Source organism: Genypterus blacodes, unplaced genomic scaffold (assembly GCF_046128005.1).
Source record: "Genypterus blacodes isolate CSIRO-AG114 ecotype Tasmania unplaced genomic scaffold, CSIRO-AGI_Gbla_v1 ptg000067l_1, whole genome shotgun sequence".
In the NCBI taxonomy this organism is placed as follows: domain Eukaryota; kingdom Metazoa; phylum Chordata; class Actinopteri; order Ophidiiformes; family Ophidiidae; genus Genypterus; species Genypterus blacodes.
The window spans coordinates 4918085-4935518 of record NW_027466879.1 but is presented as its reverse complement, the minus strand read 5'-3'; the positions used below and the strand labels follow the sequence as shown (position 1 = coordinate 4935518).

Sequence of the window (17434 nt, the reverse complement as noted above, 5' to 3'; positions counted from 1 at the left end):
CACAAACACACAAACATCCCCTCCAGATGGGACCCCCCCTCGTGAGCAGTGTGTACGATCCAATTATGTGAGTGTGTGTGAGTGTGTCCCTATTGTTGTGTGTGTGTGTGCGTGCGTAAGTGTGTGTGAGAGAGAGAGAATGTGTGTAGCTGTGCCCATGTGTGCGGGCTGGGGTTAGAACAATGTGAATCTTAACAATTAAGAGTGTTACCTTTAACAGCTTTTTTTCTTAAATAGCTTTGGCCTAATTGTCACAACAGATTTTCAGTATAGAAAACTCTTCATGCAGAAAGCAGACTGTGCTCACAAATTACAAAACACTTCTTAAATCATGAGCCGGTACGGTAGAATCCCTTATTTGTAAATGCTAAATCTATGACAGATTGTAATATAGACCACAGGTTGGCGCATCATTGCATATCACTTATTGATTATCATGTTTCCATACCAGTCAAGGTTTAAGATTTGAGGGTATCAGAACACTAGAGTATAGGAATTCTAAAATACATTGAAAAAATGACTCTAAACTGGTTATTGTGCGCTGCAAATGTATTTTATCTGCAAATATACAGTATCTAGATGTCAATATCGCTGAATAGTGTATGTGATGTTTTTCATCTGCAGAGGTGTGTTTTCTTTGCATCACAGAACATACAATTGCTGTTATTACCTTTTCATGGAAGAGGGGATGTGACAAGTGTGTTAATAAAAATAACACATGGAGGCACATGGAGGCACATGGAGGATCCTGAAGCCAGCGCCAGCAGCGCCCTGTCTCCATAGACTCACCTGTCACCGGCCATGACAGTACGGCGGTCTGTGGCGTCAGTGTACCTTCACCAATACACTGAGTCACTTTGTATATTATCAACCTTCATCACCTTAAACGTAAGATCAAAGTACAAGAGCTTGATTGTGGTAGGTATTCTCAGCCAGAGGTGTTTATTGTTTTCATAAATTAACTGGAGGTGAATCTGAAAGCGAGGCTCCCATTTCTACACTGTGCCCACACTCAGGATTCCATTCCTTAGACAAATGTATATTATCATTATGATATTACGATATTATCTGATAGGCATGAATTCCTTTTATGAACACATTCTTAGGGGGAATGAGTCCCCTGCTCAAGTGCGTGGATAACACTTTTAAGACACAGCAGCTGTGTCTTAAAGTGCCCTGCCTATGTAGCTTTGTAGCGCATGCTGAGTTCCCAGACTGTATTGATCAGAATTTGTCTCAAAGTACACATTTTAATTATTAGTTTCTCCGTCTTATCCCTCCACGAAATACAGACATACGCACGGGGGGACTTATGTAAGACCCCCCTTGAGAAAGGGGGGTCTTACATAAGTCCTTGAGAAATCCACGCTATACGCTTGGGCCCAACATATTTAGGCCTTAAGCCATCAAAGGCTGATTCTGCAAGGCTGCACCTTCAGTGTGATTCTCCAAAGACAGGTTGTAAGTCAGAACTGAGTGTACCTGACACCCTGATGGGGACCGAGACTAGCACCATGCATGCCTAGTGGGGGGGTTATCCCATCCCAAAACAAGTGGCTAACTGAGGTCACTACCCGAGCAGGCTGCTGATGGCCTTTTCAGCTTCATGGTGGCTCTGTAGCCAGGAAGGAGACAGGCACTGCATGTTGAGGATTTGACACTTCAGGGGAGACACGTATCCTCATGGCAGGGGGGACTTATGCACTAGTTGCAGCTAAAAGTGCTGAATCTCAACCCCACTTCTCCCACACTTTTTCTGCATTGACAGCCATCCTCTGCCAGTAATTTCACCGCAGCAGCCTCCTCCAGGAATCCTGTGACTCCTGTGTCCATCCAGACGCTCGGTCTGAGTCGGCAGAGTTCAAATCAAACAAGAAAACTATTACTTTATGTTGCACTTTTCTGAACATTCATTGATAAAGAAAGCTTGCTGTGACCATGTTGAAACCTTTTGCAGCTTCCTCTTCTAGCCATGTGACAGCCAGGAAGGTCACCGAGGTCAAATGAGCAGAAGCCCCTGGGGAAGCTCTCTTGCCCTTTGACCTTTTAGGTGCTCATCACTGATGCTCTTTCCCTGGTGGTATCAGATGGAGACAAACCACAAGGCACCGCGTGCAAAGCCATGGGAGCATTGGTAGGCAAGGGACATGGGACTGGAGAAGGTTACACAGGACAGAAAGTACTTTGAATGTCTGTGGTAAAGGAGTGAGACAAGGTGAAGTAAAGAGAAAGGGAGAAGGGTGTATCACGTAGCAAGAATCAGGGAATGTGGGGTTAAGAGACTGAGGAGAAAGTGAGAGGAGAAGAAGTGCTGGAGGAAAGAATAGAGCAAAGATGAGGCTGCATTAGCAACACGTCCCAGGCCAATTACACTGCTGCCTACCCCCTTCCTCCCCACCTTTTCTCTCTCACACACACACTCTCTATCTCTCTCACTCTCTTTCTCTCTCTCCCTCTCACTCTCCCTCTCTCTCACTTTCTCTTTCTCCTCTCTAACTATCCACTTGCTGTCAGCAGCAACAGATCCCTAAATGATATCAGTCTGCACTGGCAGGTTTTATCTTCCTGTGCTACAATAGGAAAGAAGGATCTGAGGAAAGATAAGATAGGACCAACCAACAGTGACAACAGCAAGCACATAATGGTGAAAGTGCACGTTGTTTGACACAGCACTCCACTGCCATCTAGTGGCCAGCGGATCAGTAATTCTGCTGCTGCCGAGAAGAAGGTTGATCATTGTTAGCTGGATGGATTCATATCTAAATCTAGATCGACTCTCAAAACTATCTATAAACATACACATAGGTTTATAGATGTATATACCTATATATTACACTGCAGAAAATAATTCATAGTATTTTGTGTTGGTGTAAAATTTAAGGTTCAGGTATTTATTAGGCTGTGATACATTTTGTTCTTTCAAGATAAAGAATTGCTTCATCATTCTATATAATACTTTAACTATTACTCCACACACCCGTTGACAATCTACCACAGTTATAAGAAATAAGAGAACTTTTTAATGGGACAGGTCAGATCATTTGAGAGAATGTGTTGTGAATTCTTCACCACGAGTGATACTGATGCAGGGACATTGGCTCGGTCATCGAGTCCTGCAGTTGCCGATCTCTCACCAAGCTGAGGACAGAAATGAGCAGCAGCAGGTGGGGCAGCTAACAAGGACGTCTCAATACACATGAAGCATCTCCAACAGGTCTGTGAGGAGAACCAAACACCAAACGTGGATGATGTGGTGTCGAAACATGGACTAGATTATCTTGAAGCTTTTTGCAAAACCCCAGAAAAGTACTTTTATGTACAGTGCAACCAACATCCACAAATTGTATTTAATTGCGCCAACAATAATAACCATGTGGGATAAATGTGTTCACTACTCACAGTCCATAAAGTTTATTGCTCCATAGCCCAAAGACTGCCTTACTTCTCTGCTTGGATCCTTTCTATCTACTCCCAGAAGCTGTGGAAAATGTTTTCACACAATTTATTGATGATTTCAACCCCGGCATGACTATGTTACTGATAAAATGGTCTGCATTTTAGAGTTAGGGTCCAGCTCCTTTCCTCCATTCAACGGCAAAACCTAGAATATAGCTAAAATCCACAGCATGGCAGAGTGGTGCTTTGTTTATATGGTAAAGCCATCCCAATTTCCTACAACCAAATTAGAAAATATTGCAAAAACAACGGAAGACCATTACCTGAAGAAACCAGACCAATCTGCTGTATCCATTACTGTAATGTACAAAGTGTACGCTAAAATAAAATCAACATTTTCTGGTCAGAACATTGCAGATTGCTTCTTTAACGCACATCAGTAGGAGGCCACGTCTCTTCATTTAGACGGTCAGCAGGAGCTTTCTAAAGACACTCTTATGGATGTTATGTGAAGAAGCCTGGCGGTAAAAATAGCAAATTCACATTTTCAGTGAAGATAATAATTTACACAGAAATGTCAGAAATATTCTCTCCTCTCTGTATTGTAAAGAAACCTGCCGACCCTGTGCAATCCTCCCCCACCTCCCCCCATGCATTGTGTATTGTAATTACGACTTTCAAGCCCAGAAGTTGGAGCTTGCAAAGAACACATTAAGGTTGTGTATGTATGTTTTAGGAGATATGTCTGTCACCCAGCTGCATTGACAGTTATTTCACGTTTATGTAATGTAATGTATGTCATTTTTTTTAGAAATCCCTAAAATAAAGCTGCAGGGAGAAAACGACGTGTAGTAGGTTTGCATGAGTTTGTGTGCATGCATTTTGCTTTTGTCCGGCAGTCCACTCTGGTACTGTGTATGTGGCGGGGGGAGGGGGGAGGGGTTAGTAAAGGTGTCTGGAGCTGGAAACAGATAAAAATAAAATCACAGGATCACTACAGAAATAATGGGACATCTGGTCCAGACATCTGGAGCCAGAGGACTTTCAGGAGCTTCTCAGCATCCTCTCACCTTGCGGGTAAATTAGCAAAGTGAGAAAATATGGCAGGGGTAAACGATGCTGACAATCACACAGAGGGAGGACTGTTGAGACGGGTTACCGGGGAATTCATCATCCGGAGGTCCTTTTTTGTTTCAAGCGAACAAAGGGTGATAAAGGACAGCCATTGTGGGAGTTGGGGTGTGGATTATGAATGCATATACAGTATCGTCTTTGGGGTATCGAGGGTGGAGGAGGTTATACCCTCATTATTCCTTATCTGTCTTTGTCAAAGCCATTTTCACTGATATCATGAATATGTCGCTGCTGGTTGTAAAGCAGAGATTTTGGTTGAAGCAGTAACAAGCTCATTTAACACTCACATTCTGTTGATTGGTGGTGTTTTGCTGTTTCTTTTCACAATAAAACCCGTTTTAGGGGGATTTAGAGGTCAAGTTCATTGAATGTCACAATGTGCAACCACAGCGCTGCCCGTCTTGCTGCGTGGCCTGGCGAGGTTGAATAGGAATTTGCTTGCGACAGATGTCATTTCAAGTACAATAGATGATTGACAGTCCGCTCCTTCACTCAGACATCAATATAAATCCTTCTGACACCTGGCTGGATAAATGCACCACTCACTATGCTGTCATTGGTCTCATATCTCGTGGACCTGCCTACAAGATCAGGTTTTGAATAACCTTGAGAAACAGGTCATGCATTTGTTTCATTTTAATATCTGTAACAACTCTGAAGAACAGTTGTTCAATAAGATCTTGATTTTGTCATGTAATCATCCAAACAATCCCCATAGCCCTCTGATTGGATTTGTAGATTTCTGCAGACACAGTTGATTAACTCTTGCAGAAGAATTGTGCTTGTGAGATCTACTCTGGCTTTATGAGGATAAGCTAGATTAGTGTGCATCATGGGCTGATGGGTTGGCATGCATGTGTGATTGAGAGAGGAGGTGAGGGAGAGACTGACGGAGAGACAGGAGGTGTCTGATGTGTTATTGACAACAAACCAATGTGTCTGTCTCTTATTTGACCTTGGCCTAATGCAAGGTTACAGTGGAAAGGTCAGTCAACAAATGCAACCCAGCCATACTGACAGCTTGACCCCTGGGAGAGAAACAGCTTTTTCAGCTCCTGCACCTCCATCCAACTCCAACATTCCTTTTCCACCTCCTTTGTACCGTATTTTTCTCATCATGTCCAATCCATCTTTACTTAACCTTTACTTTTCTCTATACATCTTTACTCTCCACAACCACAGATGGTTTGCCCTCATCCATGTCTTTCACATACATACATACATACATGCACATCCGGACACACACTGTGTGACATTCAGAGACATAAGCACACACACACACACACACACACACACATAGCCATTTCTTTCCTGCCAGTTTCCTTGGGCTCTCGCTCTCATGTCACAAATAGGTAATAAAGATGCCATCAAAAGGACACCAGAGGATCCACATTTTGCCTTCATTCCATCCCACTCGTAACTCTCTAGAGGGCAGGAGGACATTCATCACCCGGAGAGCCTACTGGCATAGAATTACGTTGTTTAGGGCAGGTTGTTTCGCTACTGATCTAAATGCATAACATCCATGTGTGGATACAAAGAATGGGAAGCATGCCGTGCAAAAACAGTTGCCTGCATACCAAATCATAAACTCTGGCGAGTAAGTGCAGACCATTAAGTAATCAAAAAATTATTTTGAAAAACTGTGTCTTAGATTCTCTACTCAGCATGCTTAACACAGAGGAGAATTGATGCAGGGAGGGGACAGGAAACACATATTTATTCCCCTGTGGTCCTCCTCAGACCCATAATGTCTAGTCCGATATGACCTTGAGCCAGCCCATTGTCTCACAAGATCTTTACTCACACATCAGCCTACTTCAGCATTCTTAGCAAAAACAGCACAACAAAAGCATCTCAATGATGTTGCTGGGCAACAGTTGCATGAACAAACGACTAAAGAAGATTTGTCGTTCTAGAATTCTGTGAGACTATACAATGCTGGGTTCAAAGGGCTTTCTTGTGAATGTATAATAACACATTATGCAGGGAACAATGTCACGGGCATGGTCACCAACTGGCACACCGATGTGTATCTGACCTATTTGGTATTTCAGTGACTTCTTATGAGCTTGTGTCACCACTTTACACAATAGGGATGTGTTAGCGATGATCAAGTACCCCAAAGTGTTCATGTTATCCTTAAATGTTATCTCCCTTATGTTATCGTTAAATATCGTGACTCAAATATGTACTCCATTGGGGAATATAGGGTGATAGAACCTGAGCACATGGTTTATATCATCTCAAGCCAATTAAACATAAGGTGCTGCTGATTCAGGCCCTCACATGCTTCACACACGAGGCTCAATATTCGCATGCTGTTCTCTACATTTTATAATTTAACAAATGCAGTTAACATCACATCACCAGCCAAACCCTGAGACAGAGAGAAGAGAACTCTGAGCTGACTAACACAGATTGGTTTTAAGGTCCCAGGTGCAGAGGTGGTGACTGTGGTGCATCCAGACTGAAGGATTTTTCGGGATTTGTGTATGTGAGCTAAAGCTGAAGGCCTCACTGTGTCACTTGTACAACTACCTTGCCAGTTTTATGGTGGTCATTGAAGTCAAGGAACCTGCATGACAGAATATGTATCAAAGTAACTGTTTTTGTGTGTAACCTTCTAAAGATGTCACAGTTTGTACTTGGTGGTCGGCAGACAGCTGATATGAGGAGATTCTGAGTCTGCAGTCGTCCTTCTAACTTTTCCTGCTTTTACCTCATATCACCTTCCCATTGTCGAAAAGTACTTCACTGAAACTTAATTGACAGATTTGCCGAATTATTGGTAAACAAATGAAGTGTGCTTGCCATGTTTCATTACCTATAATCTGACATCTAAAAATATCTGTCTGAGTCGTGTTTGAAGTTCTCTCACCAGAAACCAAGAGTGACTTTTCAGCTTTTGTATAAACCTGTACATATACAGTTGTGCTTTTCAGTTACTATCTGTTGAGATCGGTATATACTGTATAATTTTGATCTGACAGAAGAACAGACCTTTACATCCACAATGCTGTCATGCATTCTCTTCTATTATTAGCTTTTATTATTTCTTTGTCTAAAAACAATCTGAATCATATACATAACTGTACTCGTCATCCGCTGGAATAACCTTTGGATTTTGGACACTTTTGACTCTCCCTGGTGTTTTCCATTGTCTTATTTTAATTATCCCTCACACCTCCACTGCAATCTGGTTTCATTATCACAGGCGCAGGTAATATAATTACTAGGTGTGTGGCAGGTATCAGGCAGCATGTTGTATTCATTATCATTATATTTTTTAAAGTGTCTAATATTATTAAGCCCTTTTCTAAAATAGCCAGCGTTTTTCTTTTCATACTACCTGATTTTCTAACCTATGAAAATAGAATAAAGCTTAATCTACTTGGTGGGGACGATGCTTAATGTCTTTCAAAGTGTAGCATCGTTTGGGAGGAACTCCAGGGAGAAATTGATTTTCTCTAACACTGATAAAGCAAAAGTTGCCTTTCGTTTTGGAGTTGTGGAAGTTTCAGACGCTAAGAGATCATTTTCAATCAGTAAACCGTGCCCTCCTTGAACCTCCATTTTTATATCTTAATTGATGTACTCAAAAATCTCAAATTGAGGCTCTGAGGGAGTCACACTGTTAGCAGTCAGAAACAAGAACCCGGGGTGGACCAATCGATAGAAACTTCATTACCGGGAAGCCAGGCTGGTAATCTCCCTGGCTGCAGCTGTGAGGGGCATACATGCTCACCTGCACCTGTTCTCAATGATATATCCAGACTGCACCTGCAGAGGCACAAAGGCAAACACACACACCACACGGAGGTTTAACACACTCAATATCAAACCGCTACTTTCCACTCTGTCTGACTATCAAACACAAGCTCACCAGGTTTGTTGTGTTATTTTATATTCCCTTTTTTGTTTCTCTGCCACTCTTGAAGCTGAGCGTTCACTGCGCCCATGTCAGATTTCATGTTTAGCAGCTGTCAGAGTAGAGAGAGGAAACAGTGGAGGAGAGAAGCAGCAGGGGAGGCGTGGGCAGAAAGAAGGAGAGAACAGCTGACTATTTTTTCAGTTAATAGAAAAGGACCTTTGAGGTTAAGAAATTGTGTAGTATAATATTAGGTCAGGACGGCTCAGTGTAGCACTTAAATTGGTTCCTTGTGATAGCAGGCCACAGAGCCATTTCCCTTTGTACCTTTTCCTTTTGAGAAAAGCAGGTCTGTAGGAAAAATGACAAATCACCCACTTATCGTGAATGGGTATTTTTACACCTTTTACAGTCCTGGAGTCAAATTTTGAGTCTCACATCAGGGACTAATTCTGTTTAAGAACCAATCCCAGTAAATGCACAAATGCATGTGTGAAGGGTATCCAAGGGTACATTTTAGATCCAACCAGAAGCAGAGATGTCTAAATGTAAACATGTCATTATCCCTCACACTGTGGTATTCAAACATGTGTCAGTGTAACCAGTAGATGGCAGTGACAGTGTAAGAACATAAATTAGTTTGCAAATTAAGGCAAATGTGTAAGCTTTTGACGCCAAGTAAAGTAAATCTATGCTGTCCTCATCATCTGTGGCCTATTTTTACAGAGGACACGCCTGATCTGAGTCCCTGCTGCTCCAAAAGTGAGAATACTGCAGTCTGCCTGACCACTAAGGATGCAGCTGCAGTGAGGCTGATGCACACTTGGATGCACTGGACTGGAAAATAATCTTTCAATACCCAAAAGAATAGAAAAGATATCAGCCTGTCCTATACCCAATTACATGTGCCAATCTCTGTGCCAAAAATAACTTTTAAGATAATAGCTCCATTATGCAAGACCATCCAGGTATTACAAGGTAATGCACAGTAAGGAATGCGTCTCATAGCAGCTCTGCCTTGGCTCAGTGTCTGCTCTGACTGATAACATAGGAGCACTGAATGACATTTCTGCTTTATTGACAGAGTCACTGAACAGTGATTGGTGAGGTGTTAACTGAAATCTGTGTTCAACTTGCAACATGTGCTGTTTTGTGATTAAAAACTCAGAATGTAGGTTTGACAAAGGATTGATGAATCCGCTCATATTCATCTCTTAATAACTAATGCAATAGATAATAATAATAATGCTAGAAGAAGAACAAACAGGCCTAATAAATAATAACTCTACATCAAGCTAATCCTCCTCCTTCTTTTCATGCTAGATGTTAGTCCAAAAAGGGTGCTATACACTTTTGTATCATTTGGTTCATTTGTATGTGTGTCACAGACAATATGTCAGACATGACTGATGATATTTGGGGGAAGAGTGCAGCTAACCACTGTGTTGAGGCTCTTGGAAAATTGCACTGATGGGCCTCCAACAGAGGAACTGCTATTGCGGGTTTTATCAATCTGCCCTATTTTTCATATGCTGTGGTCTGGGGAGGGGTTGCATTGTTTTCAGGACATAACATGCTTATTGTTACATTATCTCAATGTTGGTGTTCTTTTGTATTAAGTATGACTTCATCAGGTCAATTGTGTTCATTTAGCATCTGTTTTGGGGGAAAATATGTGACATGCATGTGTATCGTGTCTCATTTAGAAGAAAGACAAGTGTCAACACAATAATGGAATCATCTTGATGGTTTAGATCCTTGGTTTAGAGATTTGCTATATTGCAGGGCAGACTTTGTTCTGACCCAACACCATTTCCATGCTAAAACTACTCTAGTTGCATTTTTCAAGCTATATCCCAGCACTGTAGTTTTGTGTGGTCATATCCACCCTATTTAACAGGCATAGAGCTGCCTCACAGTGATCCGTGTGGCTTAGCTGCACTTTGATTAAAAGAAAGTCCAAGGTTAACAGGACATCTGTTAGGAAATCTGGGCAGAGATTACCAGGCCTCATCTCACACAAACCCAGGGCAGCAAATGATGTCATTAAATCCAAAGTAGTTCTTCATCTTCAGCCTGATTCAAACTTTTTTTTGTCTGACCCCTATCAACACACACTGTTCTACAAATCAAAATTGACAAATAATACAACAAACATGTTATTGGTGGATTTGAATTAGATTGCATTATATTTATGTATTTCTGATATTCTGACCCTCTGATCTAATCTATATACGTACGTATGCATACTAACCTACTGTATCCTGCCATTCCACACCTGCCCACTGGCTGTCACTGTGGAGCTTCCCACATCATCCCATCACCGCTGCCTCATCAGCTCATTAAACTTGATTTATGTAAAGGGTAACTCCACACATTTTTTTGCCAGATGATCTAAACAATGATGCATCGTAGCTCTGGTGTTCCAGTGCACCTGTTTGTGTGGCCGTTTGCTGCCTGCCTGCCTGTCGTAGCCTTTTGGTTTTGCTTGACTGCTTTTTCTACAGCCAGTAGTTTAAACCGGCTTTTTGCCTTTTAAAGATTGTTTTTATTGCACAGTGTTCCCAAGTCTGTGATCCGTTGTTATATCTTTCAGTATGCTGCAGTTTAATCCAACAAAACCACCACCCACACCTCTTTGAGACAAGTGGAACAAAAACTGACCATTTAAATTTCCTTAAATAATAATAATTGTCAGTAAGTGTAAGTGCTTCAATACCACATATATGACTTTTGACTTATGACTGGATGCGGAATATTACAAAACTATTTATCATCTGCCACTGAATTCTTCAATAAGCATATGTAAATAGAGTCAAACATTTTTGCTGATGGAAAAACACAAATAGATAGATATTAGTATATAGTAGTAGATTGTAGGTTACATCACTGAATACAGTTGATGGAATTTCAGCTGTGTCATGTATAGTAGCTGCTCAGGACTGTCTTCCAAACACCTGAAAGTCTGTGCAGCTCCAGGCACTTCTGAAATGTCTCTGATTTCCCCGATGTGCTGCTTTCCCACACTCTAGAGCTTCCCAGTCTGTTGTGGCTACAGTGTGTGTTTGCAGAAATATTACTGAGCTCAGGAAGCAAACCAGTTATCTGCATGATGGATTTGTTGAAGATTCATATTAAGATTCTAGAATTGAACAAATGTTGATGTCACTGTAGTTGACTGTATATTTTGCAAATATATAAAACTGGTATGCATGCGCAAATTGTTGTCAAACCCTTAAATTATACACGGTCGCCCACTAAATTGGGATGAACAATTATTCCAATTCCAATGTGACACTGTGTAATAACATCAAAGCAAAGACCTTACTCAAACCTTAGTGAATATGAGTATGTGGCTGTCTCAATCTGCCCTTTACTCCAAACTTCAATCAGTTCCTATGCACAGTATGCTTCCAATCCCAGCAAACAGCTGGCCTGGCATTTAGAACACATGGGGATTAGGCCGGGTTGTTGATTTGGTTAAAGGCTCAATCCAGAATGAGACCATGGTGATGACACGATCGCCTCACTATCTATCTATCTATCTATCTATCTATCTATCTATCTACCTATCTATCTATCTATCTATCTATCTATCTATCTATCTATCTATCTATCTATCTATCTATCTCTCTATCTCTCTACCACTCTATCACTCTGAACCCCCTTTTTGAAATAATACTGGATTAACATCAGTTTTAGTTTCTGTTGTTGTGTTCATACGCCTCACACATTGTCCTCTATGCATTGTGGCCTGTGTCTGTTGCACCCAGTAACTATAAGCAGGATGGGTGTGTATAGAAAGTACTGAAGGGTATCTGTGTGATCTTCTGTACTTTGTGAAAAGGAAGCTTTGAGATGACTTGGTAGATTTCCCAGTGGCCATCGTCTGTGATTGGTTAGCAGCAGGGGCTGATTTGCATATGGTGGGAGTGTCTTGAGCCAACACAGGGATGAATGACTTGTTCAACTCAGACAGCAATAAGGCATAGCACTCAGCAGAGGTCTACGCTGCTCAACACTCAAAATGCCTGGGCGACTCAAACTGCCGCTCTTCCTCTTCCTGCTATAAAACAAAGTCTTGGACTGGGGAATAAACATGTTCAACAGCAAACATCCCAGCCTTAGCAAAAGAGGAGTGATATGGGTAAGTTATTAAAAGAATCACTTTACAGGGAATTCCCTTATCAGTTCACTTATGTGTAACTTGACTGTCGTGTTATTAAGAAAGACACCATTCATACCCATTTTGAATGATTTTATATTTTCTGATTTATTCGGGTCGATTAGTACATTAGTCTGTACACTCTCTCCTGTTGTTTTAATGCTAATCCTGAATGTAAAATGTGCTATTCTGCAACTACATACTCAAACCTCCCTGTCTCTTTTCACAGGGTTTATGCCTCCTTTTGCTTTACACAAGCCCTCTGCCCTGTTTTGCAAATTTCAGCCAAGCAAAGCAGCTCATCTATAAGATAAAGGAGGGATTACCCAGAGGGACCTTTATAGGGGCCATTGGAGAAGACTTAAATTTGGATTTAAATGTTGAGCCCCCCTTTTTATTCAGTCTGTCACAAAACAAGGTCAGTGAACAATATGTGAACTTAAATAATACCACAGGAGAGATTTATACATCTGCTACAGAGATTGACAGGGAGACCCTCTGTCCTGATACCCCGGTGCGGCAGGGATGCGTTCTGTCGCTGGACGTGTTCGTGCTGCCTCAGCAGTACTTTCAGCTGGTCAAGATAAAGATGTTTATTGAGGACGTCAATGACAACAGACCAAAGTTCCATACGGAGGAGATCATTGTGTCTGTCCCGGAAAACGCCCCCATTAATGCTCGGTTTGCAGTGGAGCAGTCTGCTGTTGACCCTGACCTGGGCGTTTATGGAGTACAGACCTACTGGCTTGTTAACGACTTTGGCGTGTTCACGCTGGACGTTGAGGAGAACGAGGGAGGAGAGCTGACACCCTTTCTCATTGTGACAGAGGCGCTGGACCGAGAGACACAGGCTCAATACATAACGGATATCATTGCAGAGGATGGAGGATCCCCTCCCCTACTTGGTGCAGCTACTTTAAAAATCATTCTCACTGATGTGAATGATAACTGCCCCCAATTCACAGAGTCACAAATTAATGTCACTCTGTATGGGAATACCACCAGAGGGGATCATTTGGCTCGTCTGCATGCTTTTGACCCCGACCTCGGTGCTAATGCTCAGATCAGCTACACTTACAGTGAACGTGTGCGAAGGGACACGAGGAGCTTGTTCCCTTTAGACAGAATCACAGGGGTGATCAAGCTAGGAGGGAAAATAAAGACTGGCACAACCACTTTATACAAACTCACTGTTCTAGCCAATGGCCCTGGTTGTATCTCTGCTGTTGCCACTGTGACTTTGCGCATCATCAAAGTTGTTACAGGCCCGCCTGCTGTCATTCCTCGATACATCGCAGCAGAAAAGGACGGGGTGGTCACAATAAAGGAGTCTGAGCCAGCATTTTCTCCTATTGCTTTTTTTACAATTAAAGACATTGACAAAAATCAACGGGTTGACTGTCATTTGGAAGGATTCGGGCCTTTCAGGCTGGGTCCCTATGAGCAGTTTAAGAATGAATACCTACTGGAGACTACTGAGCCCTTGGACTATGAGAAAACACAGGAGTATGAGCTCATAGTGGTGGTCAGAAACACTCGAGGGATTGTCATCAAGACCGTGATCAAGGTGGAGGTGCAGGATGAGAATGACAATGCACCTGTGTTTCAGCAATCTATGGTGGCAATATCAGTAGAGGAGAACAATCCCCCAAATGCCTTCCTAACGCAGCTCCAGGCCACAGACAAGGACGGCGGGAAACTTGGGGAAATCATGTACCTCCTCGGGGGTGATGCTCCAAGTATTTTTATTGTGAATGGTGTTACTGGTGTCCTGATTGTGACCGCGTCACTAGACCGTGAAGAAAAAGAGACGTACAGGTTCATAGTCAGAGCGGTGGACAGGGGAACACCCAGGAGAGAGTCCATTGCAACTGTCGTGGTCACAGTGCAAGACCGTAACGACAACAGTCCACGCTTCATAAATAAGGACTTTACTTTCTTTGTGCCAGAGAACTTCCCAGGGTTTGGTGAGATTGGCGTCCTCTCTGTGACAGATGCTGATGCTGGAGAAAACGGCTGGGTGGCGCTTTCTATCCTCAATGGTAGCGACATCTTCATGATAGACACAGGCCGTGGTGCACTGAGGGCCAAGACACCCCTTGACCGTGAGCAACAGGGGACATACATGCTGTGGATTGAGGCAGTCGATGGCGGTGAGCCTGCACTCTCCTGTGCCACCATGGTGACTGTCCTGCTTTTGGATGTTAATGACAACCCGCCAATTGTCCTTTTTCCCCAATCGAATCAGTCCTACATGCTACTACTTCCCAGTACACTTCCAGGAACTTCAATCACAGAGGTGTACGCTGTGGATAAGGACACAGGCATGAACGCTGTAATTGCTTATAGTATCATTAAGAGGAAAGGAAATGAGCAAGGGTCGTTTGCCATTGACCCAGAAACAGGAAATATTACCTTAAAAAGGGAGCTTAGCAATCGAGGCCTGTACAGCCTTCTGGTGAAGGTTAGTGATCACGGTCAGCCAGAGCCTCTCTATTCTACAGTCATGGTTAACTTTTTTGTCAATGAAACAGTTAGCAACGAGAGCTACATCCACAGTCTGCTGACCAGAGAGGCTGACATTGAAGTGGAGGAGAAGCCCTGGTACCAGATGACAGAGAGGCCAGAGCGGTATGAGCTGTTTCCCTGCCAGCCTGTCCTCATTGCTCTGTCAGTGACCTGTCTGGGGCTGCTCTTCTTAGTTATTACTTTGACAGCTTACATATGCTGTAAGAGGCTTAAAAGGCACAGAAAGAAAAGATTAGAAGTGGAGATACCGCTGAAAATGAAGAATGACTGCACGCAGGTCGTGAACCGAAACCTCAGGCAGAAGTCAAACATCTGACATTCAGTTGTCCACACATACACAACACCACTGTTTACATGAATGTTTACAAAACTCACTGTGAGAAATATAGTTCTTACATGATGTTGCTCTTTTTGCCTTGGTAATATTCCTGTAATGGTTGTTGCTGTTGCTGTAGTGTATTGTAATTCGATCAGGTTTTCCTTTGGGCAAAGCGTCAGTCCCTAATCGGTCTTAATTACCTATAGTACCTATAACTTGTGGTACCGTTATGTATCAGAAAACCAAAGTAAAGAATAAATGGAGTATTGGCGTTGCAGTAAAAACATCAATATTACAAAGCAATGAGAGCAACTGAGTGAAGATGTCTCAAGCTGAGGCCCTGTGTATATACTGTGCAAAATCATTTGCAACTTTATATGAGATCTTGACACACAATGTTTTAAAAAAGACACACCGAGGCACAACACCACAAACTGCTTTCCCTTTTTCATTTTGGGTTAAAAAGATTTCCTTTTACGCGTCCTACCATGCATTTAAATTGAAAAGTAAAAATCCAGTCCTACATCGATTTCAATATGTCATTGCCATTAAGTGTTTCAACAAAGGCCTTCATGTTCTTCGTTCATTGAATTCAGGATGTTGTAGTTGACGTGAAAGCTCTGTGCAGTACATTAATGGAACAGTGAAAAGGTTCTGATTGTACCAATAATTGTGTCCAATGATTTTAGTACAATAATGAAATGTGCTATAATGTTGTTGTATATGTACAGGACTAACACAGTCAGTATGTTTACATGCACACAAAAACTGAATACTCAATAATGGCAGTAAATCAATTTTCAAACGTCAACACCATGTTTAAAATTGCAATCAGCATAAATAAACATATGCTTACTCAGACTGAGAGACCTGCTGAAGGTTATGTTGTGTTTTGTACATGAAGACACTCAAACAGGTAAAGAATCCATGACCGTATGATCGGTCAGCCATCTCTGCATGCTTTGCCTCACATCTAATTCCAATTAAGCTAAGAGTGAGGGAATCCAATCAGTCCCATCCTTGAATATTACAAATTGGCATTTTTGCCTCCAGCGTATTACAAACAAGATTATACAAAAGTAAAGTGTGTATGTAAATGTACAGACTGGGCACAAACTCCCTTTCAGATCATTCTCTATGGTGTTCCCGAGTCATGGGAAGTACATTGAGGCCCTGTATTCTCTGTGAAGGTTTCAAGGTCAACATATTATCATGCAAACGGTTCAAACTGTGTCTTTATCATGAGAATTCATGTTGCCGTATCTGCGTCCTCAATGCAAACATAGAATGCTCAATGTGTCTGTGAAAACATGCTAAGTGTTTGTGAAAGACGTAATTATTAAAATGCTTTATTTTTATAACACATTGGATTTTTTCATGTTGGTATCACAACCTACGTATTTTCAATTGTGTTTTTTTTTTTATCATGTTCACATCACACGGCATATAGCTGAGGATTATACGCCTGCATTGCTTCTGCCTTCAGCCAGTGGTTTGCACCCAGGTTCACTCGAAGCAGGAAAAAGACGGTGCTCACATGTAGCTACAGCTGCTCCTGTCAAGACCATTTCCCCGGCACTAAATTATATCAAATCCACTTGCTTCTCACCTTTCTTGGGTGGAATTCATGTCATTGTAACTCTTGTATAAATTTGTGAAATTTTACAGGAAAATCTGCTTTACAGTCCTGACGATTCTATGCCCTGTGTTTACAAGATGAAAGTGCTTGAAAACAGAAATGATCCAGGACTCAGGCTAGCCTGTACTCATTCTCCCATGTGCGTAATCCTCACTGTACATGACATTTCTTTTGTCATTTAAAACCTGTTAGGGCTTGGCTCTATGATTATAGGAAACATGCAGAACAAAGGACGGCAAGAGGAGCTGTGTTTACATGGTTTGTTGAGTTATGATCACTATGTCAGGACTGCAGTGTGTCATGCAACCACACAACACCTCGGGACGAGAACAGCTCAGCGTAATCCTCACTAATCACCTGGCCACTGAATCACACTGAGAA

The 17434-nt window shown here is 42.1% G+C and overlaps 1 protein-coding gene across 1 annotated transcript; it reads left to right on the top strand.

The window, feature by feature from the left end:
* The first annotated feature begins 12383 nt into the window (after positions 1 to 12383).
* Positions 12384 to 16777, top strand: pcdh20 (protocadherin 20). Its single transcript, XM_076156040.1, has 2 exons — positions 12384 to 12548; positions 12796 to 16777. Exons 1-2 carry the CDS (start codon positions 12501 to 12503, stop codon positions 15409 to 15411), a joined length of 2664 nt encoding a protein of 887 aa, XP_076012155.1. The 5' UTR covers positions 12384 to 12500; the 3' UTR covers positions 15412 to 16777.
* Positions 16778 to 17434: the final 657 nt, after the last annotated feature.